Source organism: Chlamydotis macqueenii, chromosome 2 (assembly GCF_036417535.1).
Source record: "Chlamydotis macqueenii isolate bChlMac1 chromosome 2, bChlMac1.mat, whole genome shotgun sequence".
Taxonomy (NCBI): Eukaryota; Metazoa; Chordata; class Aves; order Otidiformes; family Otididae; genus Chlamydotis; species Chlamydotis macqueenii.
This window is the reverse complement of record NC_141557.1, coordinates 21,218,538-21,244,715: the sequence shown is the minus strand read 5'-3', so window position 1 is coordinate 21,244,715 and position 26,178 is coordinate 21,218,538. Positions and strand designations below refer to the sequence as shown.

The 26,178-nt window shown below is 40.3% G+C and overlaps 1 protein-coding gene across 1 annotated transcript in view; it reads left to right on the top strand.

Annotated features, from left to right (window-relative positions):
• Window positions 1–26,178, top strand: part of LOC104480929 (macrophage mannose receptor 1) — a 35,837-nt gene that overhangs the window by 3,365 nt on the left and 6,294 nt on the right. Inside the window, exons 3-25 of the mRNA XM_086742202.1 lie at window positions 94–267; window positions 2,040–2,204; window positions 2,510–2,626; window positions 3,488–3,631; window positions 4,999–5,181; window positions 5,364–5,518; window positions 6,381–6,494; window positions 7,207–7,322; window positions 8,117–8,265; window positions 8,693–8,892; window positions 9,284–9,405; window positions 10,137–10,224; window positions 10,929–11,073; window positions 11,548–11,583; window positions 11,671–11,840; window positions 12,667–12,734; window positions 14,457–14,557; window positions 15,804–15,946; window positions 17,403–17,517; window positions 18,750–18,898; window positions 22,664–22,766; window positions 23,602–23,834; window positions 25,465–25,630. Coding sequence (XP_086598328.1) covers window positions 94–267; window positions 2,040–2,204; window positions 2,510–2,626; window positions 3,488–3,631; window positions 4,999–5,181; window positions 5,364–5,518; window positions 6,381–6,494; window positions 7,207–7,322; window positions 8,117–8,265; window positions 8,693–8,892; window positions 9,284–9,405; window positions 10,137–10,224; window positions 10,929–11,073; window positions 11,548–11,583; window positions 11,671–11,840; window positions 12,667–12,734; window positions 14,457–14,557; window positions 15,804–15,946; window positions 17,403–17,517; window positions 18,750–18,898; window positions 22,664–22,766; window positions 23,602–23,834; window positions 25,465–25,630 — 3,156 coding nt within the window. The remainder of the gene's footprint in view (window positions 1–93; window positions 268–2,039; window positions 2,205–2,509; window positions 2,627–3,487; window positions 3,632–4,998; window positions 5,182–5,363; window positions 5,519–6,380; window positions 6,495–7,206; window positions 7,323–8,116; window positions 8,266–8,692; window positions 8,893–9,283; window positions 9,406–10,136; window positions 10,225–10,928; window positions 11,074–11,547; window positions 11,584–11,670; window positions 11,841–12,666; window positions 12,735–14,456; window positions 14,558–15,803; window positions 15,947–17,402; window positions 17,518–18,749; window positions 18,899–22,663; window positions 22,767–23,601; window positions 23,835–25,464; window positions 25,631–26,178) is intronic.

The following is a 26,178-nucleotide window of genomic DNA, read 5'->3' as shown; positions in this document are numbered from 1 at the left end:
TCAACTGTGTTCATGGAGAGCTGCCTATGAGCAGACACTGTGGTGATCATTTGATACCAATTGAGTACTATTGCTCTATGTTTCTCTCCATAGATATCTATACATTAGGAGGAAATGCCTTTGGTGCACCTTGTGTGTTTCCTTTTAAGCTTGATGGTAAATGGTACGCGGAGTGCATCCCTCGGAGTGACAGTGCAGGATCTCTCTGGTGTGCAACTTCTTCAGATTATGATAAAGATCAGCTTTTTGGATATTGTCCATTAAAAGGTAATTTGTTTATAAAGATTTCAGAAAAGGCTTTAAACAAAAGTTTAATCCACTCTTATGGTCAAAATCTCCTTGGAATGTGGATGTAACATTGGACAGCAAGCTGGATTCTGGCTAGTGCAGTTCACTGGTGAGCTATGCAAAGTTAAAAATGAGGTCTCTGCTGTTCACTCTCACTGTTTCTCCAGCAGAGATGACTAGGCCTACTGTGCTCCTGAAAGTGGTAGATATAGAAAGTATTGTCAGGGTAGTGACTGGGACTGATGGAAAAAGGCAGAGAAAACCCCTAGGACTAGGTGAAAAGAAAGTCGGCAACTAAAAGGTGGAAAAAAGTGCAATGGATGAGGAAGGTGAGATATAAGGAAGCAGGAGACAGAGGTGTATCATAGGATGGAGCAGAGAACAAAAGGGCCGGAGCAAATGGAAGGAAGCAGGACATGAGCAGTGACACTAAGCTGTGTGGTGCAGTTGACACGCTGGAGGGGAGGGATGCCATCCAGAGGGACCTTGACAGGCTGGACAGGTGGGCCTGTGCCAACCTCATGAAGTTCAGCCAGGTCAAGTGCAAGATCCTGCACGTGGGTCGGAGCAATCCCAGGCACAAATAGAGGCTGGGCAGAGAATGGATTGGCAGCAGCCCTGAGGAGAAGGACTTGGGAGTGCTGGTGGATGAGAAGCTCAACATGAGCCAGCAATGCGTGCTTGCAACCCAGAAGGCCAACCTCATTCTGGGCTGCATCAAGAGGAGCATGGCCAGCAGGTCGAGGGAGGTGATTTTACTCCTCTACTCTGCTCTGGTGAGACCCCACCTGGAATACTGTGTCCAGCTCTGGAGCCCCCAACATAAAAAGGACATGGATCTGTTGGAGAGAGTCCAGAGGAAGCCACAAAGATGATCAGAGGGCTGGAGCACCTCTCCTATGAGGACAGGCTGAGAGAGTTGGGGCTGTTCAGCCTGGAGAAGAGAAGGCTCTGGGGAGACCTTATTGTGTCCTTCCAGTACCTCAAGGGGGCCTACAGAAAAGATGGGGAGAGGCTGTTCAGTAGGGCCAGGACTAGGGGTAATGGTTTCAAAATAGAGGGAGATAGATTTAGATCAGATATTAGGAAAAAAAAAATTACAGTGAGGGTGGTGAGGCACTGGAACAGGTTTCCCAGAGAGGTGGTGGATGCCCTATTCCTGGAAACATTCAAGGCCAGGTTGGATGGGGCTCTGAGCAACCTGATCTGGTTGGAGATGTCCCTGCTCCTTGCAGGGGGGTTGGACTAGATGACCTTTGAAGGTCCCTTCCAACTCAAACTATTCTATGATTCTATGATAAATACTTTATCCCTTTACCCCTGCTTCACCTCTGATAGCAAATGATTGTTTCTTTCATGCTGGGAGGTCTGGGAGAGCATAAAAGGGGTCCCAAGGTAAGAAATGGATATGATGACCAAGATTTTCTGTATAGGGAATAGGGAAATAAGTATGTACAGGTAGAATATATCAGTGAGTGGGTTAATGTAGACTGAATTGTGAGAGAAGTAGATGAGTTATATAAAAAAAGAAAGAACAGAGTGAATCTAGAAAAAATAGGTTTGTAAGGAGAAATAATTCCTCATGTTATTCACGTGTTATCATTATTGAATGGACAACGTATATATGTGGGGCAAACTACGTGTAAAAAAAAAATCACGCAGTTACATAGTTTTAGTCCACAATTAAGATTTTATTTCCTATGTTAGCAAGTATGATTATCTTGTGAAGATGCTGTTCTCATGTTTTACAGACACCATCCATGATAACCTGTGGAAAACAAATCCCGTGACAGAAACCCGCTATCAGATAAACTCAGAGTCGCTTTTGACATGGCACCAAGCAAGAAAAAGCTGCCAGCAGCAGAATGCGGAATTATTAAGTGTCACAGACCGTCATGAAGAAATGTATTTATTAGGTAAAGTAAAAAAAAGACAAACAAATTAATGCATATGGTTAAAACGTAGGTCAGTTGCGAGAGCTTTAACTTGGATACTTATATCTATCTTGTGAAAATAGGTCTTAGTGACATTCTTAAAAAGCTTGTCACTTTCTCACCAAAAATGTATTAGAATAGTGGGAAAAATCCAATCTATGTTAAAAAAAGTCTACTATGACATTTTTTCCCCATAATTTAAAATTTTATTTCCAATTTTATTGGATGACTTTTACAAAATCAGAGACATTTAGTAACTTGAGTGTTTCTTTCTTTTTGCCATTTAGGGCTCACTAGTGACCTGGGTGTCAATGCGAAGCTCTGGACTGGTCTTTTCAGTGCACTTGACAGTGGCTGGCAGTGGATTGGGGGCAATCCTTTCAGATACCTAAACTGGGCCCCAGGTAAGTGCACTTTTCTGAAACAATGATCAGTTCCTAGTCCAAAATTCTCTTCTCTTTCCCAAATTCCTGTTACCTAATTGCTTTGGTTTCATAGAATTTTCACAGATTATAGGGGATTATAGGAAATGTAGAATATTACAGTAATAGGGATTACACTGGAGATGAATTGCCATTAATTCTGAATTTCCCAGAAAAATCAGATAGCTCGTCTAAGAGAACAATGAAAAACAAATTTCTACAGCTCATTCTGTATTTTTTCCATTCACAATTGTCTCATCAGGCATATTATTCAAACTAAACGAAAATCTCATGAAAAATTATATAAAGAGAATGTAAAGAGAAAAAAAACCTGAAGAGAAACATTGCATTAAAAATATTTTGAATTGTTCTTCTCAGTTACTACTTATGACATTTATCCACTCTTCTTAGGATTTAAGTCACCATCTTGCATGTTGCCATATTATGTATTTTCATAATAGCTCCTGTGACGACAGGGAAATCCAAAGGGTGAGCACTCCCGTGGAATTAAATCTGCATTTCATAAAGGATGTTGAGTTGTTTGCAAAACTACTACCCCATAAGGAGTTTATATAAAAGCTTTATTTGTATAAAGTTGTTTTCTGTATGCTGCGGTACTTCAAACACACTGTATTTCTTCTTAAGCAGTACATAGGAGAAGAGCAAGTCTCGGCCCCCTTGGGCATCCCAGTGGTCCTCCTTCATCTCCTCTCTTGGGAATTGTCAATTGATACACCAGTGGCTTTGCAGCTGCAAAAGACTTGTCTGTTCCCTCCTGTGATGAGGTGAAAATTTTCAGTACCAATAGAGGGACTCTCTGTGTGTTATGCCTCTTTCCTAAAGGAAATCCCTCTGTGGAATCTGGAAAAATGTGTGGGACCTTCCAAGGTAGGAACGGCAAATGGGAAAACAAGGTGTGTGATCAGAAACTGGGATATATCTGCCAGAAGAGAAACTCCTCTTCAGATTCCTCCACAATTGCCTCAGGTAAGTTGTTAAAAAAATAAAGCTATTTTTTCAGTGAGTGAGAAACACTGGGAGGATGCCATATGTGAAATGACAGTATATTGTCAAAACAAAAGGGTTACACTTGTTGACCTGGATCGAAGACTTTACATTTCTGGCTCATTTTAAAGATGATGTCTAGATGTTGTTCATCATTTTGGAAAGATCCCAGTGTACTAAAGAAGGCAGGATTATATGTTTAGTCATTTTATCCAGAGCACAAAATACTGGTGAATATCCTGTGCTCTGAAAAATACACTGAAGATGTGTTCTGCAAAAAGATGTGAGCCAGAGTTCATGTTCCCTCTGCTCTCTCTAACCATTTTTCCTCTGTTCTGAAAGGAAAAATTCAGAATGTGAGACTGGCACCTTTTCCCAATTGGGTTCCCTTTCCACCTGAGGCAAACTAGGTCTTGTCTATGTGAAGAAGATGGTGTGCAGTTACTTCACTTGGGAATTCCCAGCGTGTTACTAACTCTACAGTAACTCTCTCAACTGCATATATACTAGCATATAAGATTGTTCTCTGGCTTGGAGGATGGATGGCACATCATAGCTGGCATCCTGTACATTCTGGCTGCATCCAGACAGCTTACTGAGAACGGTTTCTGACCCATGCTCACCCCAGACCATGCCTGGATGTTGCCTAGGGGAATGCAAGTTTGCACAGGTTGAAACCATGTCCAAGGAGCATTGGACGATGTGGTTGATGACATGCCAATGCTGGGTGCGCATCCTGCCCTCTTCAGTTTACTTTATAGGTGCAGACCACATGAACCTGCAAAGCAGTGGAAGATGGTTGGCCATACTCAATTGACACCAAGAAGTAGCCGCTGAGCAAAGTGTGTGGCATTTTTTTGCAGCCAGGATTTCTGACATACCTGGTATAACATAAATGTGTCTGGGCTCTCTGATATATCCTTTGGGCTGTGCATGGGGTCCAACTGGCCCCTGAGCACTTGGTGTTTCCAGAGAAAAAATATACAAAATACCCCAGATTCACCAAGATGAAGTCCCTGTGTAGGAAAAGAGGTCCTATCCTGTAAAACCCGGCTGTACTCAGAGCCTGACTGAGGGGGATTTGACACAGAGTTCTGACCTGCAATTTTAAGTGCTAAATTACTTAGTATTTCTTTAATCTTGTAAAAGAGTTTTTCAGTAGCTCTCAGTACAATTGGGATGGAAAAGTTTGGTTTGTATTCTTTGTGTGATCTTCACTTTTGCTTCTCTCCTCTGCCAGTATGTGTTCCAATATTTCAAATTCACGTCAGTACAGATGATTTTCTCTTCGATTAAAATAAAGCATTGAACAGGTCTGCTCATTAATTGTTTGAAATATTTTTTTTTAGGTGACTTAAAGCCTTTTAAGTGCCCCAGGGAATGGGTGGCCTATGCAGGTCATTGCTATAGAATTTACAGAACACCCAAAATATGGAAAGAAGCCCAATCTTCCTGTAGAAAAGAAGATGGAGAGCTGGCGAGTATTCATAATATTGAGGAGTACAGTTTCACAGTGTCTCAGCTTGGGTACAGTGAGTATTCCTTCAGATCACTTTTTTATCTGGAATTATACTGTTACTATTAATCATTTAACCATTGTAACTACGATCTGAAATGTTTTTTAAAAAGTCCTTATTCAGTTAAAAGTGGGTGTGAGATGTGACTGTTCCATTTTAAGACATACCCATACCTACAATTACCTTTGTGTTCCCAGAGCCAGATGATGAGCTGTGGATTGGTCTAAATGACTTCAGGGTTCAAATGTATTTTGAATGGAGTGATGGGACACCTGTGACTTACACCAAGTGGCATCACGGAGAGCCAACCCACACACGGAATAAGGCAGACTGCGTCATTATGAAGGGAGAGGTAAAAACCACTCTTGCACTTTTATACTTTCTTACGTCCTTTGTGCTCCCAAGAAAAACCATCTGTGACCAAAAAAAAAAAAAAAGAAAGAAAAAAGGGTTAGGAGTTTTAAAGTGTTTTATGAACTTGGTTTAATTCAGAATATCTTTTTCTGGAGGGAGACTGGAGACCACCTCTGGGAAGTCATATGGTGGAGCACCAGTGAGACTTGGTCTGCTCTGTAACAGTTACAACAAATGTCCTGTCTGAAACTGGTTGAAGTAACACATCATCTACACTCAACATGACTGATCATAGATTCACAGTACAATTCCTAGAGCAGAGACTTTCTTACATTTCCCCTAAACTGCCTAAAATATACATTTATTAGAGCTGCTTTGGAGTCTCATATTACTGGAGGCATAAAAAATTAGGTAAAAAACCCCTCTATCTTGTTTTATACTCAGCATAAAATGACATCTTATAATGCTATGGAAAAGGACTTAAACGAGACATTATTCGTATTTTCTGTTTAGTTTATCCAGCAGTTCCTTCCTATTGTCATCTGGTTATAGGAACATAACAAATACTCTACTGGTGAGAACAGAGTGGAAGAGTGTGTTTCTTCCTGCTCTCACCAGCCACTGAACCTTCAGTACACGCACCCCTCATTCTCACACCTCTGAGGAACCGTGGCCCTCGCTGTCTTTATTGTGTTCCCTATTTGGGAGTTTTGGAGAAAGCATCAGGGCAAGGAAGAGAGCTGAAACAGCCTCAGCCATGTGAAGGGAGAAGGATTCTCTGAGTATGGTGAATATTCCTGTTGGATCTGGATTTTCTCTAGATTTCACTTCTCTGTGTTGTTTCTTCTCACCATGCTCAGGATGGATCCTGGGCTGACAGTGCTTGTGAAACGAAACTCGGTTATGTCTGTAAAAGGAAACCTTTGGCAGAAGAATCAGGGGAAGCTGAGGTTACTTACCCAGGCTGCCAGAAAGTAAGTGTAAAATAAAAGCAGTGTTCTTACTTCGCTGCGTCTTACTTTCACTCCCACGATGGTGAGTATCGCAGAATATTACTTCGACTGTTCTTGGTGGAGCTGTAGAAAGCTGTTAATTTATGTGTATGGATACTTCTCCAACTAATGGGGAAATTTTTAATTTATTTAATCAAAATGTAGATTGACTTTTTTTTTTCCCCTCCCTTACGTGCGCACTTCACTCAGCTCTCTCCTAGTGCAGAACTGGTCACTTCACCCATAAAAGTTGCTCTCCATGGAGCACGTCAGTATTTTTTCATGCTGTAACTCACTGGTGTTGGGCTGCATGCAGCCTTCTCAGTTCAAGAAGGAGGCAGGAGTACTTGAGCTGACTGTTTTTCAGACTGCTTGTAGCCTCTTGCAACAGCTACACTCACACAGTGAGCAGGCAGCGCAGGCTTTGGGCAGGGAGCTGCAAGCAGCTGTGAGCCTGCTCGCCAGCTCCGAGTCATCACCACCGCTCACTGCTCACAAAGACCCCTTGTGCATCCTTTATCAAGAGGCAAGACACAGAGCTGTGGTTACAAAAGCTGTGTTTGATTATCCTCTTTGTTTCTTCTCATGGCTTCTGAGATTAATTTTGACTGGGGGTGTAGTATTAACTTTGGAAGGGTACTGTGCTGCACAGTCTGACAGCCCCTCTGTGCATCTCTGCTGTTGACACTTGCAGGGCTGGATGAAGCACGGCTATTTCTGCTACTCCATGGGGCAGTTACCAGCAACATTTTCAGATGCAAAAAAAATCTGTGAGGAAAACAAAGGTTACCTGACTACTGTGACAGACAGGTATGGACACTTAATTCTTGTCCTTTCGTACACGCAACCAAGAAAGAAGGGCCGAGCAGAAATCTCTTCTTACTCCATTTTTCATAGTGCTGCGTGTAACACCACTCCTTTGCCTGAAAATTTATGTTAGAACTGAAGAGGTATTACAAAATACGTTGGGGGCTTGTATGTCATCGATACAAACATTTAAGCCATTGCTCCTACACACCTACAGTATTGTTGACCCTAGGAATTAGAAAATTGACTCAACCTCCCAACAGCTCTGAAATGCCAAATTGTTTTAAAATTTATTGAACTCAAAATAAACAGACAAACACAGAACTATTTATTTCCTCTAGATTTGAGCTTTTCAGCCTTTTCTTTGCAACAGGCAGATTGGAAAACTTACCCTTTTTAGAATAAAAGTAGATTTTTTTTTTTCCCCAGAGTAACAGGATTTAAAGATCTAGACCTTATCATAAAGCTCAGTAAAACACTGTAGCACTTATTTATACAGAGTGAATAACCTTTATGCATTGACACAAGTGCTGTTTGGCTTGTGTTGTTCATTGTGTAGTACAAAAAGAGAATAGAATCACTCTAAATTCTAAACATGATTTACACTACCAAAATATAAAATAAAAATTAATTTCTATGAAAATTAGAACTATGAAAGTAAGATCATTACCCTTGCTTCAATCCATACTTATCTTCTCCTACACTATCTTTATCAAATTTGCTACAACAAACTGTTTGAAGTAATGAACAAATTATGATAAAATGTGATACATCAGTGTGGTACTTATTCTTCACAGATATGAACAAGCTTTTTTGACTTCTGTAATTGGATTCAATCCAGCAAAGTATTTCTGGATTGGTCTCTCAGACGTGGAGGAGCAGGGGACGTTCAGGTGGGCCAGCGGGGAAGCGATCACCTTCACTCACTGGAATGCAGGAATGCCTGGTACGTGCCAGAGGGGCCACCGAGTTTCTGCTCTGGGAGCCTGAGAAGTGAGGGTTTGGAAGCTATGCAGTGGTTTTGAAATGCTGCTGGCATAAAGTGACAAAAACAACATAGCAACTTTCTGTTTGCACTAAAGGGATTCAACTGGAGATCATGGTGGCTCCTTCCAGTAGACCATTTGGGACAACATGTGTCTGTTGGTGTCATTCACTCTTTGTTGTTTGATGGTTTTGATAGGTGATTCATAGTCTAATGTGAAAAGAATATGATAAAATTTATTTATGATTTAATTGAAATGCATATGAGCTGCTGTGAGCTATTGGCATCCAAACACAGTGGGGACAGACTATGTTTAATTAGGTAGAGTATGCCTTGAGAAGATGCAGCTATTTATAAATAAGGTTAAAAAATTTTATGTTTCATGAAGGAAGGGAGTCAGGCTGCGTGGCCATGATAACAGGAACTTCAGCTGGATTATGGGATGTTTTGAACTGTGAAGAAACAAACATGTTTCTCTGCAAGCAGCTGGTGGAAGGGGTGACCCCTCCTCCTCTGCCAGCAACGACCCCTCTCCCATCGTGCCCAGAGGGATGGCAGTCCACTCCTCACAGCAGCTCCTGCTTCAAAGTAGGTGTTCAACTTCTGAATGCAAATGCTTGTCATTTCAAATGAGAATATGTTTCAGGTATGCGTGCAAGGTGAATTTCACCCTGCCTACCCAATAGGTAGTCCGTGATACCACGTCTCCAGCCATCCCCAGGTGGTTTGTTGAGGAAGGGCTCAAAGGTCCTGTTAGTAGGTTGAATTGAAGCTTGGAGTCATGGGGATTCTGACATGACAGGAAAAGCGAAGTTGCAATAATCAGATTTGATAGATGATCACAGACTTACAGTTCCACAATTAATTAGTAAGTGATAAAACTAGAGATCAGGAAACCAGAAGAAAGATAGAAGCCCAGAATGCTGTTTCTAAATTTCTGTAATACTCAGGACAGTATTCAATTGTTCACTTTTTATAGATTTTTCAGGGAGGAAGGGAGAAAATGCAAACATGGTTTGGTGCAAGAGATTTTTGCAGAGCCATCGGAGGAGATCTGGCATGTATCCACAGTGAAGAAGAACAAAACCTAATAGTTAAATTGTAAGTATATGCACGGTCCATCATTTAAATATCTGGGGAAAAAAACATCTAAAAATGACCTTTCTGAAAGACATAAAGGATTTCTGGTGATCAATTTCTACTTTGCAAAGAAGTTATATATCCTTGGAAAGTGGCAGAAGGAAATGGGTAGAAAGAGGTGAGCAAAAAGGCTTCTGGGAAGGTGGTGCTGTGCCTTGTAGGAGCCTGAACACACACAAATATGTAAGAAGGATCACAAAAATTTGTTTCAACTGAGTTTAGTTCTAAGGGATAAAACTTATCTTTTTAGTTCTTTTGTATTTGATCAGTAGATGAAATACTCTTGATTAAAAGAGTAGCTTCTGCTGCTGTCTTTCCTTTGTTAAGGGGAAAAATTGTGAGGCTAAGGAAAGCCTGACCTATTGATGTGCTTATATAAATATTTAAATCAAACCTATGAGTACTGAGACATCTGAATTTGGATGCCTAAGCTACTTGGTCAAACCTAGTCCTTAAAATATACTTTCATTTAACTCTGTATTTATGGACTTATGACACCTGTGACTTCCCTTGAAACTCCATATTTCGCTGCTTCCTGCCACATGCGATGCCACATGGCTATTGAGTGATTACTTTATATGACTGTCTCAAATGATACTTCAAGAGTCAAAACACTGAGAATGATGTAATGATGTATATTCACCTTCTCTATTTCACACCGTGTCTGATTGTCTGTATTTTTAATCATTCAGAAAGAGAGATTATCTTCACTTATCTTACTGGATGGGTTTAAGTGCCTTGGACTCTGACAGTGGATTTGTATGGAGTGATGGCTCACCAGTGAGTAAATAGTTTATTGTTCCAGCTTTTTGTCTGATTTTCCATATATATCTCAGCAGACAGCTCTCACAACTCCCCCTATACAAGCCACAAGTGACTTTAAGTCTTCACTACCCAAATCCACTCTAGGAATTAATTTTTAACTTTTGACAGTTGATAGTATACAGATAACTATGACATTCGGAGTAATGAAATAACACCAAAGGTGATGGAATATCTCTCTTGATCTAAGCAATGTACTAATCTCTATATTCCCATTTGCCATTACTGTTAGAAATAATTTTATGTCTGCACAAGCTAGGCTTTGTTGCTCTCGCCATCTTAAGTAGATCAAGGTCTGCAAGGCCCAAGTTCTTATGGCAGCGCTGATGGATTGTTTCGGGTTGAAACATCAGAGCTGGATAATCAACCCAGGGGTTAGAGGAAGGTACTTAGATACTTCTTTTTAGAGCTTGACAGGAGAACTTAATATCTTCTGATATCAAAGAGGGCAACAACTTATTGGCTTACTAACATGGCTTATAAATACACAGACAAATCATTATGCTATGCAAGGGTCACATCCTTCTTCCTACAAGGTTTGGCACCAAAGCACAAGACAGATCATGAAATCAAATTAAGTCCATTCTTCTTTACCAGGATGATATAAGACAATTGTTTCACTTTAAAAGGAAAAAAGTAACAAAGCTGTGTTTCTGTTATAGGTAAATTTTGAAAAATGGGCAAATGGAGAACCAAATAATTATGACGGAAATGAAAAATGTGTCGTGTTTAATGGCTACACTAATATGAACTGGAACGATTTATTTTGTGAACATATGCAAGACTATGTTTGCCAAATAAAAAAAGGTAAGATAACTTTTTTCCTTAAGCAACTTACAGGGGCAGGTAAGAACATTCTTTCCAGGTCAGGTCACACTATCTGCATGTATTAGAGCTAGGTGTGCCATTAAGCACAACGAAACACTTAATAATTTTAAATTTAAATAAAAATAGTTGAAAACTATGAATTCCTTCATGAGATACACGTGTAAGTTTGGGATGTATATGCAGCGTGTTGAGGAAGTGAAATACACCAGCCCTAAAGCTGGGCATAGTTTCAGTAAGTTTAACTTGTCATCAGCTCTAACATGGTATTTTGCTGAGTGTAACACTTTTTTTTTTCACATATTCTGAGACATTCTGGGACAAAAATTGACATATTGAGTAACCCTTAAGATTAATTTTATTATTTGGAATTAAATTGCTAACAACTGTATAAATACATTTAATTGAGAAATGTCTGAGAAACAGAATATACTCAGGTATTGATTTACATTGCAGGAGCATCACTGAAACCAGAGCCTACTTCCACATTCAGTAAGTCTTGTACTTCCAATAACAGAAATAAATTACATATAATGATGTTAATTTCTATTACAGACTGCTTAATGTTTTACCTTGCAGATTATGAATATATTGTTAGCGAAGATGACTGGATAATATATAATCACAAGGAGTACTACTTCAGCAAGGAACGAATGCCCATGGAAAAAGCCAGAGACTTTTGCAGGAAGAATGGTGGTGATCTTGCTGTTATTGAGAGTGAAAGTGAAAAAAAATTTCTTTGGAAATACGTAAGAAACATGTTTTACTTCAAAACCGCATCATTCTGTCTTGCACAGAAGCACCTTTTTCAGATGGCTTATGAAATATTAGATAGTTGATCTCCATCATAAAAAAAAAAATCTGTGCCAGCTTTCATGGGCCTGTCTACTTAGGAGCTTTACCATAATCATTATTTTGATAAACTGCTACATGTAGAATCCTCAGCTGCTTTTCAAGAGCACTCTCACTGTGCAGCTTTCAAAAACCTTGCTCTGTTTAGCTGACAGCTATCGGTACTGAGTATGTTTTGTTTCCAACTCATTCTCTTCTCAGAATTCAAGTAAAGCTTTTTCCCTTATTTTTATCAAAACACTTCAGTAAAAGGTTTAAGTCAGATTTTTTTTTTCTAATAGGAAGAGAATAACCTGATGATGATATACTCTTTTGGAAATAGTTTCATACTATTAAAACCAAATATGATTCCACCCTTTCCTCCATATGATGATGTACTAAAATCCACCATTTACTTGTAGCCTTTTGGCAAATTCTCACTATGCTTTCCTAACATTCTAAAAATATTTCTTTATTTCATAGCCTACTTAAGAGGTTGTTCTTATCTTCTTAACATAGCTTTTTCTCCATTTCTTTTTCATCTCATTCTGCTCTTTTTTTTTTCCTTTTAAATTTAAATACTGGAAATTGGAGGAAAAATTTGCATTTTTCAGTTCAGGCATGTAATCTCAGCAACTCCCTGCACATTGCATACTATGCAATTACACAACTAAAACTAAAGAGATTTGAAATCTGTTTTCTTACCGCTCATTAAAATTCTCATTTTTTTTGTGTGTGTTTTAGACTTTCTATAAAGACTGGGGAAATAACTTTTATATTGGCTTAAGTGTGAGCCTTGATAAGACATTCAGGTAAGTAAAAATAAACTAAGCTTGTCGAAACAATAATGTGAATATTTGGCATGCCTGTCTGTAAGAGACTGTTGAAGTTCAATGACTGACAAAACCTGTCTATAGCCATGTCTTTACATGAAGTTTTAAAATATAATTCTGATCCTCAGAGCAGCACTTATCCCATAATATTTTCACTATCTATTTCCCCTTCTTCTCATTTTATGTTCTGCATTTGTATTTTAAGGCTGAGATGTTCACTCACAGTCAGTGTGGTGTCATCCCCTTTTCCTTGTTAGATGAAAGATAAAATTGGTTGGAGGTCTGTAGGATGTTCCAGATGGCACTTGCAGACATTACTGCATATACAAAAGATCGAAGAAAAAGAATGCTCAAAACCTGCAGTGAGTCATCACGGTGGGTTTTAGAGGTGAAATATCAATACAGGAGAGCCCTTGTCTGGAGGGTGATTTCCAGAAGGTTGTACTTTCAGAGCCCAGGGCATGACAGCTTCAGGCTTCATGGAGTCATTGCTCTTCTGCAAATGTCTTCAGAAACAAAGGGCCCTAGGAATGTCCTAAACCTCCTATGGAGCCTTAGATGATTTACAGACACATTTCTCCTGTATAACAGTTCTCCTCTCTTCCTCTGTCTCCCACCCCATCCCACCTCGCCGCTGCCCACTGCTTCTTTTTATAGTGCCTTCTCCTGGGATTTGAAGTTAGGTCAGATAAGTCTCAGCCTCTCCATTTCAGCCTTCCTTCTGTTGCCTCAGGATGTCTTTCTTGTCCACAAGCCATAGAGACTGGATAGTCTCATCTCCTGGAGCTTCTGCTTTCTGTATCCTATCCACTGCTCAGCAGACACTGTTATTTGTCCAGTTCTCCCTTGCTCCCTCACTAATTTTCCATCTTCTCCCTGTTGGATGATGGTGCTACTATTTGTCTTTATGTTATCCCTCCCAGTTTATTATGTATTAATTTTTTCTTATTTGGAAGATTTGCAAGGGGGAGCAGTTGGGCATCCTGTTGAATTCCTCATTTGCAGTATACTTGCAAACATACACATATAGTTGCTTAGTCTCCAAATCTGGAAAACACTACATTGCCCTGGAGCTGATGCTGTCTGAAGGCTCTCAGTCTTGGCAGATTCCCCACTTAACTCTCATCCTTCCAGTACACTGAGGCTTCTTCACTTTTTTTATTTTTTTTTTATTTTTGAGAATAAATTTGTGAATCACCAAACTAGGAAATGATTGTTGCACAACTGAAAGCAACAGCTGTATAATATTAAAGATTTCCTTTTTTTAAAAAAACCAAAATGGTTCCCCCTGGTTCCCAGTCTGTGATTCAAGGCTCTCTCTTACTCTATGAGATCTTATATTATTGCTTTTGGATCCAGGAAATTACTAAACTGGGCTTAGGTTTGTGTTTCTGTGCTCCAAGGAAGGCCAGGTCCAGTGCACACTGGCATGTTTCCTGTAGGCTATCAATGCTTGGAGACCTGGGACCATCAGTTGAGATGATTAGTTCAGACCTGGTCCAGGTCAACAGAGCAGGCAGTTGACATAGAGGTATTTTTTACTAATTCCAAGTGAAAGATCATACTTTTCCTTTTACCAGAGAACAATTACATGTTTGTAAGCTAGGATATTGGAAAATTAAAATCTAAAGCTCTAATACGTCCTTTACCAAGAACTAATTCAGCTAAGACTTATTATTCCCCCAAAATTACTTCTTTCAGATGGATGGATGGAACTCCAGTGAACTATGTTGCCTGGGCTCCAAATGAACCCAATTTTGCAAATAATGATGAAAACTGTGTGGTCATGTATACCCAAACAGGTGGGTGTTGTAACAATGTGCAGTCTGCGCAGTGTGGGATAGGCTTGGAAGGGCTGTATGTGCAAGGCTGGGCAAGTTATAATCCTGAGCAGGCTGATGTTTGATAGAGTGTTTAAAAAGTGTAGGAAAATAAATCATGTTGTCTTCTTTCACTTATGCTCTTTTAGAAAATAGAACTCTATGTAGCTAATACATTGGATTACATCTACAGCTTGATTCCTAGCTTTGTCAGAAAATTTCAACATGAACAAATCAGTTAGACATCAGACCATCTGCAGATACAGACAGTATTGTTTTTCCTCTAACCTCTCTCCATTTTATTATTATTTCTTGAGGACATCAGCTGTCTGTTATAATTTCTGCAGTTCCTAAAAATCTAGGGCTTGGGCATGGCTTTGATTATTGCTAAACAATGCTATACACTATTTTAATTAAAATAAATACGAGTATCCTTTAACACTGAGAGTGGGAAGTAATTTGGCTTACACTAGCCAAGCACTTATTCTTCTTTGGAGCAGTTAATCTCTTCTACTTTTAAACATTTCCAGTCTCAGAATCTATAGCTGAGATAATATTCCTAGGCCATGTTAGAGGGAAGTGAATACTGGGGAGTAGATGTTATGTCCTGTTTTGGAGATCTTCTTTAAGAGAAGATGAATTATGCCCTTAACTTCACTGAATTATAATGACAATATCTCCACTTAACATAAGGTGTGGTTAGCTCTGCTGTAGATAATCACCTTGTAACTGTCTGCAGTAATGAAAGAAATGTCATTTCCTTATTAATTCCTGATCTGTAAGATGAGGATGATGATGTTAATGTTATATTCTTACATCACACTCCCATAGGGAGAAAAGATACCCAGAGGACTGTAAGACTGTGAGAAGCTCAGGTAGTAAGGTAACAAGGACCAAGTACCTTACACAGACAGAGTGATGCTAGAGATCTTACAGATCTTAGAGAGGTGAATTAAGCATTTGAATTAAAACTCCCCTTTGGCAATGCTATGGTTTTGCAATATTGAAATATTTCTGTTCTCAGACAAAATATTAATATTCTGAATTTTGCTGTAAACCTGAATATTTTTAAGGAACATACATAAAAATTGCTCATTATTTCTGGGAGAAAGAAATAAGAATACTGTAATCAGCTCTACTTTCTATGATAGATTTGGTTTAGGAAAGGACACTTTTTATCCCAGTCTCAATTGCATTTTGTTTTTCTTGTATTCTAATTTGCTTTCAGGTACATGGAATGATCTCAACTGTGGCAGTGTTGAGTTATTCATCTGTGAAAGGCTTAATGGTACGGTTCGTCCAACTGCTGCTCCCACTTCACCACCACCAGAGGGTGGCTGCCCAGAAGACTGGCTCCTCTTTGATAACAAGGTGCAGTGTGAAATGTCAGTATATTGTGTTTAAAAAGAGCAGAATTAAAAACATCTTTGATTCCGTTATTCAGTTGTAGCAGGGTTTTCAGTTATCACGAAAGATTTTTATGTATATTTAAAGACTCTAAAAACATAATTCCTAAAACTGAAACGATAGCATCTAGTGGCTTCACAGCAGTTATGAGGGAGACATGAGCCATACAAGAGGAAAGCTTGATCTTATATTATTGCTAGTGTTGCCAAAGATGGCTGAGCAACTTTCCTTGTGTGGAGCTGTTGTGCGCTCTTGTTGACTGTGCTGAGCTTATCTGGCTGTCACAAGTTACCTGGACACTTCTTTGTCCCTTGCCTACTATACACTGTCTCTTGAGCCACTAAGGCATCTTCCTTCTTTGAGAAAATTTATCAGTTTTTTTTCTTTTCTTTCTTCTCGAAAGACAAAAGTTCAGGTTAAGAGAGTGTATGCATTTAAAATCCATAGATTATTGTCAATGAAGCTATAAAACAACAGTGTACACCGTTGAGAATACACCTAGCAATGAAGATAATCCTTGATTACATTGCCTTGTTTCCCTTCACCTCTCTTGGTTTTGACCAAGCAAAAATATGATTTCACTTTGATAGAGCTCCTTTGACTGAGATACATTGGCTGCCGTCTCCTCTTTTCTTCCATCTCTCAGTCCTGAGGAAGAGTCACAAACTCAGAGCTGGATCTCTTTCATGATGCTCTCTCAAACTAAAATATCTATCTCTTCCTTACCTCCTGGAAGAGGAGCTTCTAGACACTCCTTCCTTGACTGCTCTCCAAGTGTTTAGACACAACTTCTAACCATCATAGAGCTACCTTCCTTTTGCCCAACTTTTCCCCCAAATTGCCTAATTAACTTTTTGGTTTCATGTTTTAATTAGCACATTTATGTTGCTTGACTCTGACAAAGCTGTCTAATGACGTGTTGGTTAAATCTCATAGATTGTATTACAAGACACAGTAAATTCATGGGTTTATTTGTAGTGTCAGAATTATTCTCTTTTTGTGATTCTCCTATGAGAATCAAACCTGGTATGGCAAATAGGGCAACAGAAGCTGAGATGTTTAGCTTCAATAATATGTCTTACCTTTGTTTGTTTTCTGAGGTCTTCTTAGGCATTCCTCCCACAAAGTCACACCTCAGAAGTGTGCTCAGAAGCTTTAATATAAACTCTACTGAAATCATTAGACTGACAAATTCCTTCTTCTAAGTGTATGCGAAAATATTGAGATTTATGCTATTTTTCTGGTATAGATCTTCTCTTTCACAAAGACCTGAAGACAAGCTAGAGAGGACTGTTAAATCACCTAATCTCCCTTTTTGCTTAAAATATCCAGCTTATCTTGTTTGTTACAAACAGAGATGCTTTCACCAGAAATTAAAATGCCATCCAGTTACCAGTTTGGCACACCTCTCTTTTTTCAGTGTTTCAACGTATTTGGCCTTAATGAAAATGATACATTGACGTGGCATGCTGCTCGGAACAATTGTATTAATTTTGGAGGAAACCTGGCTACTATATCAAAAAAGGAAACACAAGGTATAGAGTACCGATGTTTTGATACTGGATGAGATATCAAGTAATTCCTGATAAACAAATTAAAACAGATGTTATAGCTTCTGCAATATATGCTGTTATTTATGCCATATTAATATCAAGTTATGTTGAATTAGAAATTGCACCTTTGGAAAAATGCCTGCATATATTTTAATGTCTTGATTAACTTTTAAAATCATAGCTTAGAGGCTAATATAGGACCTACAAAGGAATTAAAACAGTTCAAATATTAAGATTTTGTATTAGGGGCTTGTCATATAATAAAATGTCCATAGTTTAATTTTTTTAAGTGTACAAGTAAGAACAGCAGACAAACAGAGTAATATCCAAAACAAACCTCTCTGCACCCAGCTGCTGATCCAAATGCCATGGGTGTCAGTGGAGAACACATCCTCAGGCAGCAAAAGGTCCCAGCACTCAAGTCCAAATTTCGCCCGATCCCCTCGCTCTGCTGGACCTCAGCCTGTTGATCTTGCTGCTCAGCATGCTACAATTTTTTTTTTTTTTTTAATTGACACCTCATGCTTGCTCAGGAAATGTAATGCTTCAGGTCTCCTACGGGCTGCACAAGGGCCATCTCCTAACTCACTCCATCAGTTCTTGTGGTTTATGGTTTTTCCATAGCAGGGCAAGGACAGTCTTTCAGTGGAAAATCACTCTAGGCAGAAGCTGAAGGGAAAACCATCTGACCTTCCAACAACCTGATGTCTTAGTACATGCATACTTGATTATTAAGCAGTTGTATTTGTGTTATACCTGTTTAGAAATCAAGTTATTAAGTCTGCTTAACAAAGAAGTTAGCAGAGAAGAAAAGGTACTGCACAGTCTGTAGACTCATTTTCTATGTGCCAAGGTGTAGTACTCATGTTAATTTTTGTAATACCATTAAAATCGTCTTGCTTCCTCGAATGTTTACAACACAGAAGAGAGTACACAAAAATTCCTTAAAATTTGAATATTTAAAAAAATATTTAAAATGTTGAAAGCAATTTTATGTATAAAAAAAATTTCCCATCTTTGAGTTGGTAAATACTTTTTCTGACTTTAACATCAGTTGACTATCCATTTAAAAAAAAATATTGTAAGATTACCACCTTATTAAAAAAGAGAAAACTGAAACTCACCATCCCAATTCAAGGCAGTCTAGAGTCTGCACTGTTAGGGAAAGGTGCATTCAATTTTCCTCTCTATATAATTCTTGTTTTTTCTTCCAGCTTTCCTTATGTCCCTCTTAAAAAATGCTGCAACTGATGCTTGGATTGGACTGAATGACATAAATCAAGAGCACACATACTTATGGACAGATGGAAGCCCAGTTTACTACACAAATTGGGCAAAAGGTTCCCGCAGTTATTACAGTAAGGTAAACATTAATTTTTGTTTATCACTTAAACGTTATCACTTTGGTAGATTAATAAAATGTAGGTAGGTACAACAATATTTTCTGTAAAGTTTCCTTTATGAAGATTTTTAGTAGTCTTGTTATTTTTAAAAGCAGAGTTATCATGTGGGAGATTTACCTTCAGACATTTTTTTTCAGCTTTTATATTTTGTCATGATTCTATATGTATCCAGACAGGGGTTTGGAAGCATTATGCAAAACTCAGTCAAGTGCGCAATTTTCCTCACTGTACCATGACTGATCAGGAGCAGTAACTGTATAATTTTGGGATACAGTGAATGTTACTTAGACTTCATGAAAATACTCAGATACTTATATTTCTTGACCCTGAGTTTATTAAGATAATGAAATCCTCAAAAGAAGGAGACCAGGTCTTCATTTCTCATTTTTATCTTCTCCCTCTAGTATTCCTTCTGAAAGATCTCTTCTGCACACTTTGAAACTTTCAGCACTGCTATACCATTTTGTGTTTAATTGCAAGACAAAACTCAGTGTTACTCAGTAATTGTAAAATGGCTAATGTCGAATACTGCTCAGCAGTACTATTTCTGTGCTCCTGTGCTAGGTTTACCAAGATTCTATCTTTCTCGTAAGAGAATTGCTTTGAGTTCAGGCAAAGTGGGAAAAAAAAAAATCAGTAAGTTTCAACCTCTGCTGCCAACCTAGAGCTGGTTTTGGGATCTCCAGGACTTCCCATCTCACATATGGGTATGCTTTCTGTAGAAGGCTATGCCCATTTCACAGGATCACAGAATAGTTTGGGTTGGAAGGGACCTTTAAAGGTCATCTAGTCCAACCCCCCTGCAAGTTCCCTACACAAATTGCTTCATGTACAACTTCCTTCACCTGCAGCCAATACCTGGGCTAATGCCCCTGGGGGGTTTGGAGGTAGCATGAGGTTATGTTGATAGAAGGTGGGGAGAACTGCTGCTTCCTGCGGCAAAAACCCCAGTAGCAACTTCTCATGCTGTGGGAGGAAAATGAGGAAGGTAAAGAGCCCAAATTGCAGTGGAAGGGATTTGAGAGGTGTCCCCCACAAAATGTTTTTTTCTGATTGCTACCTCTACATTACTGCACTCTGGTGACAACTTTGGTTCCTACTGCCAAATAGGGACAGGAAGAGGATTTCAGCTCTCCAGGCAAGCTTCAGTGCTAAGGAGAGTTTCCCTCTGGAAACTCTGTCTGTCCCTCTGGACAAAAGAAAGTCCAAGAAGAATGTAGATCCCCTCCAGAAGGAAACTGGTGTCCTGGTTACCCAGGACATGGAGAAGGCTGAGGTACTCAATGACTTTTTTACCTCAGTCTTCACCGATAAGAGCTCTTGTTTCACCACCCAAGCTGTGGAAGGCACAAGCAAGGACTGCGAGGATGAAAAACCTCTCACTGTACTCAAAGAGCAGGTTCGGGAACATCTGAGGAACTTGAAGGTGCACAAGTCCATGGGACCTGATGAGATCCATCCGCGGGTCCTGAGGGAACTGGTGGATGAAGTTGCCAAGCCACTGGCCATTGTATTTGAGAAGTCATGGCGGTCTGGTGAGGTCCCCAATGACTGGAAGAGAGGGAACATAATCCCCATTTTTAAAAAGGGGAACAAGGAGGACCCGGGCAACTACAGGCTGGTCAGCCTCACCTCTGTGCCTGGCAAGGTCATGGAGCAGATTCTCCTGGAAACCATGCTAAGGCACATGGAGAGCAAGGAGGTGGTTGGTGACAGCCAACATGGCTTCACCAAGGGCAAACAGCCACCTGACCAGTTTGGTGGCCTTCTATGATGGGGTAACAGCATCGGTGGACAAGGGACGAGCAATGGATATCATCTACCTGGACTTATGCAAAGCTTTTGACACTGTCCCGCATGACATCCTTCTCTCTAAACTAGAGAGACATGGGTCTGATGGACAGACCACTCGGTGGATAAGGAGTTGGCTGGATGGCCGCACTCAGAGAGTGGTGGTCAATGGCTCAATGACCAAGTGGAGACCGGTCATGAGTGGCGTCCCTCAGGGGTCCGTGCTGGGCCCGGCCCTGTTCAACATCTTTGTCGGCGACATGGACAGTGGGATAGAGAGCACCCTCAGCAAGTTTGCCGATGACACCAAGCTGTGTGGTGCTGTCAACACGCTAGAAGGGAGGGATGCCATCCAGAGGGACCTTGACAGGCTGGAGAGGTGGGCCCGTGCCAACCTCATGAAGTTCAACCAGGCCAAGTGCAAGGTCCTGCACCTGGGTCGTGGCAATCCCAGGCACAAATACAGGCTGGGCGGAGAATGGATTGAGAGCAGCCCTGAGGAGAAGGACTTGGGAGTGCTGGTGGATGAGAAGCTCAACATGAGCCAGCAATGCATGCTTGCAGCCCAGAAAGCCAACCTCATCCTGGGCTGCATCAAGAGGAGCATGGCCAGCAGGTCAAGGGAGATGATTCTCCCCCTCTACTCTGCCCTGGTGAGACCCCACCTGGAATGCTGCATCCAGTTGTGGAGCCCCCAACACAAGAAGGACATGGACCAGTTGGAGAAGGTCCAGAGGAGGGCCACGAATGTGATAAGAGGGCTGGAGCACCTTTCCTATGAGGACAGGCTGAGAGAGTTGGGGCTATTCAGCCTGGAGAAGAGGAGGCTCCGGGGAGACCTGATAGCGGTCTTTCAGTACCTCAAGGGGGCCTACGAGAAAGATGGAGAGAGGCTGTTCAGTAGGGCCTGTTGTGATAGGACGAGGGGTAATGGTTTTAAAATAGAGGGAGGTAAATTTAGATTAGATATTAGGAAAAATTTTTTTACAATGCGAGTTGTAGAACACTGGAACAGGTTTCCCAGAGAGGTGGTGGATGCCCCATCCCTGGAAACATTCAAGGCCAGGTTGGATGAGTCTCTGAGCAACCTAATCTAGTCGGGGATGTCCCTGCTCCTTGCAGGGGGTCCCTTCCAACCCTAACCATTCTATGATTCTATGATTCTGTAACATCCAAGGAAACAGCAACAGAGCTGAAGTATCTGTGGGCCAGACCTAGTGCATGCATGTCTACCTGTACACACACACCCACACACGTGCATGCATTATATACACACAGATAGTCCCAGCTGCTTCTTCCTGCCTCTGTGCTGTGCTTTGCAACTCCGTCCATCATCCAAGTGCAAACTTCCCTAGGGCTGAGTTATAAATGCTTATTGTCATATTACCGCTCCTGACCATTGCTTGCATGAGTTCATACATATGACCTTCATATTATTCATCTGTGTGTGCCTGCATGTGATAGGCGAGTCTGTATATCCATCAGGAGTTGGAACATTTCCCAGCTGAGTGAACTCGGATTGTTTAGTCTAAAGAAGAGGAGGCTCATGGGAGACCTCATTTCTCTCTACAACTGCCTGAAAGGAGGTTGTAGGGAGGCAAGTGTTGGTCTCTTCTCCCAAGTAACTTGTGATAGGACAAGAGGAAATGGCCTCAAATTGCAGCAGGGGAGGTTTTGATTGGATATTAGGAAACACTTCTTTACTGAAAGAGTGATCAGGCACTGGAACAGGCTGCCCAGGGAAGTGGTGGAGTCACCATCCCTAGAGCTGTTCAAAGAGTGTGTAGACGTGGCACTTCAGGACATGCTTTAGTAGGCATGGTGGTGTTAGGTTAATGGTTGGACTTGATGATCTTCGAGGTCTCTTCCAACCTTAAGATTCTATGATTCTATCTGTCCACATCTTTTTCTTGTTAATCTCATTTCCTCTGTAGGATGACTGCGTCTTTATGATTAAGAACCCTATTGAACAGGCAGGGAAATGGAAAGATGAGGAATGTAAAACAAGCAAAAGCTACATATGCCAGAAAAATTCAGGTGAGATTTCATTCACCACTTTCTAGTACAGCTGATTTATTGTGGTTATGTCAAACTGGTGTTAGAAGTGGCTTTCCTGTATTCTGTCCTATTTTAACTGAAATGAATCTGACAGTATCATACGTGCTATGGACCATTTAAAAAAAAAAACCCACATATTTTATTTTTTGGAGAAAAATTCTTAACCTTTCCTATTTTAAGCATGAGATCAGTAAATAAATTTTAAAAAAATCTATGGATCATTATGTATTTTAACTCTTTTTGGCAATCGGATGGCAGAGAGAGAACAGTACTTTGCCTTTATATGGGTAAATTCTTCAAAACGGAAGTTCTAGTGTTATACTTAAAAGCACTGCAGCTTCTTTATTTTGAAAAACTCCCCTTCTTGGTTTCCTTTACAGTCTTACTCATGCAATTTCATCAGCAGCAGTTATATCCCTCTGCTTCCTCATGATGTGCTTACCATATACTGTTCCTTGTCAGAAATACAACAAATACTAATATGTAATGCAAAAAGTGGGAGGATTGTTCCCTTTAATGTCCTATACAGTTACAATATGCTTTGGGAAGGTCTAGAGCTTGGAGGGCACATTCCTGGAGGTGATACAGTTATTTATGCTAAAAGGTCATTGTGAAAAAAAACTAGAAAATCTTGTCGCAAAATGTGAAAACATGGCTTTCATCACTGCAGTGATAATTGGGAAACATCTTAATTTATTATTCCAGGCTCTCTTAATTACTTGACTACTCTAGAACACTAGATCTTCTCTCAGTGTTACATGTTGAGCCAATATAAAGCCTTTGACTTTTCTTTTTGTTTGTTTTCTCGTTGCAGACCCCAAACTGCAAAACTCCCAACCCATAGTTCCAATGTTTGGCTTTAACAATTATGGGGATGAGCGCTATGCAGTCATCAACTACAAAATGAGCTGGGAAGAAGCACAGAAGAACTGCAGAGACCAGTTTGCAGAACTGGCCAGCGTTTTAGATCCTTATGTTGAATCTTACCTGTGGTTACAAATATTAAAGCATGGGGAGCCTGTATGGATTGGTCTTAACAGCAACATGGTGAGTCCCTAAAATGCTCGTGGCAATCATCCTGCTACCCTAGAGCAGCATAGATCAACCATCTTTCTTACTCAGAGGTTGCCCACTGCTGTGGGCACTGCTTGCACCTGTGTGAGCGCTACTGGCAAGATCTGTGAACGTGTGGCAGGCATCAAAATTTTCCTGAGGTACTTGACTTCTCTCCAGGTCAGCGGTTTTACACATCTAAATGTTTGGCTATAATATATGTGAGAACTGCCACAGCTCGCATTTTGTAGACCACCAAGGATGTAGCTGCAGTAGACAGTGGCTTCAGCGGTAAAAGTGGCTATGGAGTTTTCACTTCCTACACCATGGTCTACTACACGTTGATGTAGGGGAGCACTGCTGTTTCTGAAGACACATTGCAGAGCACATCATAGAAACAATTCAGGTTAAAAATAGTTCTTTCTTCATAAGGTTATTTTAAGCCGTGTTTTGGTTTACAGCTTAGCACTACAAGAGCTTGTGCTGGGCAATAAGGGAAATGCCAAGGTGCAGCTTAAAGCCAGGAGCAGGCCTCTGGCAATCGGCCTCTGGCAAACCCCTTAGGCTGGTTTTTGGGGCTGAAGCCAGTGCCTTGTGAAAAACTGCCAACAGACTGAGTTAGCAAAAAGTGGAAGAGTCTGGCAGGGGAACCATCTATTAGAGGTATGTAAAAAGAACACGAAAAAAAGATGATGCAGCTGGATATTTGTGTAACTAGAGCTGTGAGGAAATCAAGGGAAGAGAGGTAGAGCCAGAGCTTGTTGGGACACAGGACTGAGAGAGGGCACAGGTGCTGAGGTGAGAGGAACTGGAGCCGCACTTTAGTGAGAGCAGGCCCTGGGAAACCAGGATTAGACTGGAATCTGGGGTGAAACATGGCCAAGCACTTCAAATGAAAAAGGACAGGACAGGAACAGGCACAAAGAATTGGATGGGAGCCTGCCTCCAAAGATCACAGGAAGAAGGGATTATGCTGTGCAGGATGGGGTGACAGGAGCCATGTCTGTAACTAATGTGGACATCCTCTGCAAATAGAGGTGAAATCCGCTGAAAAAATATGCACTCAGCTTGTCTCTAGTAGCTGATCCTTGCAAGAGCTAGAAACCTACCACAAGCCCTGTTAGCATGGGTGGCAAAGGTCTGTAGTGTGTGCCCCATGAAAATCATCATTAGTATTGTATTCCTCTCTCCAGTGGAACTTCTGCTTTTTCTGTTTGCTTTCTAAATATATAGAGAAGCCCGTGTCAGAGGAACGCTAACAATAGTTTCTCTGCAATCTTTATTTGATCTGTGCTTCTGTGTGGACTCCTTTGAAAAAATCTTCAACTGTATATTCACATTTGTTAAAGCAAGGCCCTTTGGCTACCTACCTACTGCACAAGATGGATGGTGTGAATTGAATAACGTAGGCTGTGTACGAAATGAACATCTTTAGGACCACCGGCCTTGTTGCTATGGAGAGTGGAAGACTGAGGCAGATTGTTATGTGTTCATGAAAGAGGATGAACTGTGAGAAACTGTGATTCTGGTGTTTCCTAATTTTACTTACCTGCAAGTGCAATCTTAATGTTCTTTCATTTTAATTGTTATATGTGACATAATCTTTATTGTGATTTGCTTTTAGACTCGTGGCCGTTACATGTGGTCAGACAGAAGGAGGAGCAGGTATTATAACTGGGCCAGTGGAGAACCAAATAAAAACAAAGCCTGTGTCTATTTAGATTTGGATGGTTTTTGGAAGACAGCATCTTGCAATGAAACATTTTTATCTCTCTGTAAACAATCTGATGGTAAGTTGTGAATGGGAAAAACGAGATTAGGGAGGCTGGAATTTAAATTCATGGCTTTATTTGAATTTAGCTTTTCCACATATGCAAAGATTGTGATAGATCATTTACGCCTTGTGATAAACTATTGTTTTTATTAAGGACGAGTTCCCAGATCCAGTCTGGCTTGAGTGATTTCCAGATATTTCATTTCACATGCCGCTCAACACACGCACATCGTAAAGACAAATGCAACATTTCATGCCACAAGCAATAGATCTTTTCTGCATCCTTATTTGTAAGGAACTGCAGAATTGATCAACTTTAGCCTAACTATAGATATATTAGTGATATATTTATATATTGAAAAGTATCTTTTGTAATATTGGAAGATAAGAAACTTCGGTCAGTGTAGCAGCTGAATAGATTAATTTATATCTGTTAAAAGCATAAGATCCTGGGAAGCTGCTACTGAGATACTTTAGAGCTCAAATATTGCACCTAATTTTCAAACATATTTTAAATCATATATGAAAACTTAGGATCTCTGCACCATGCTTCACAGCAAATTT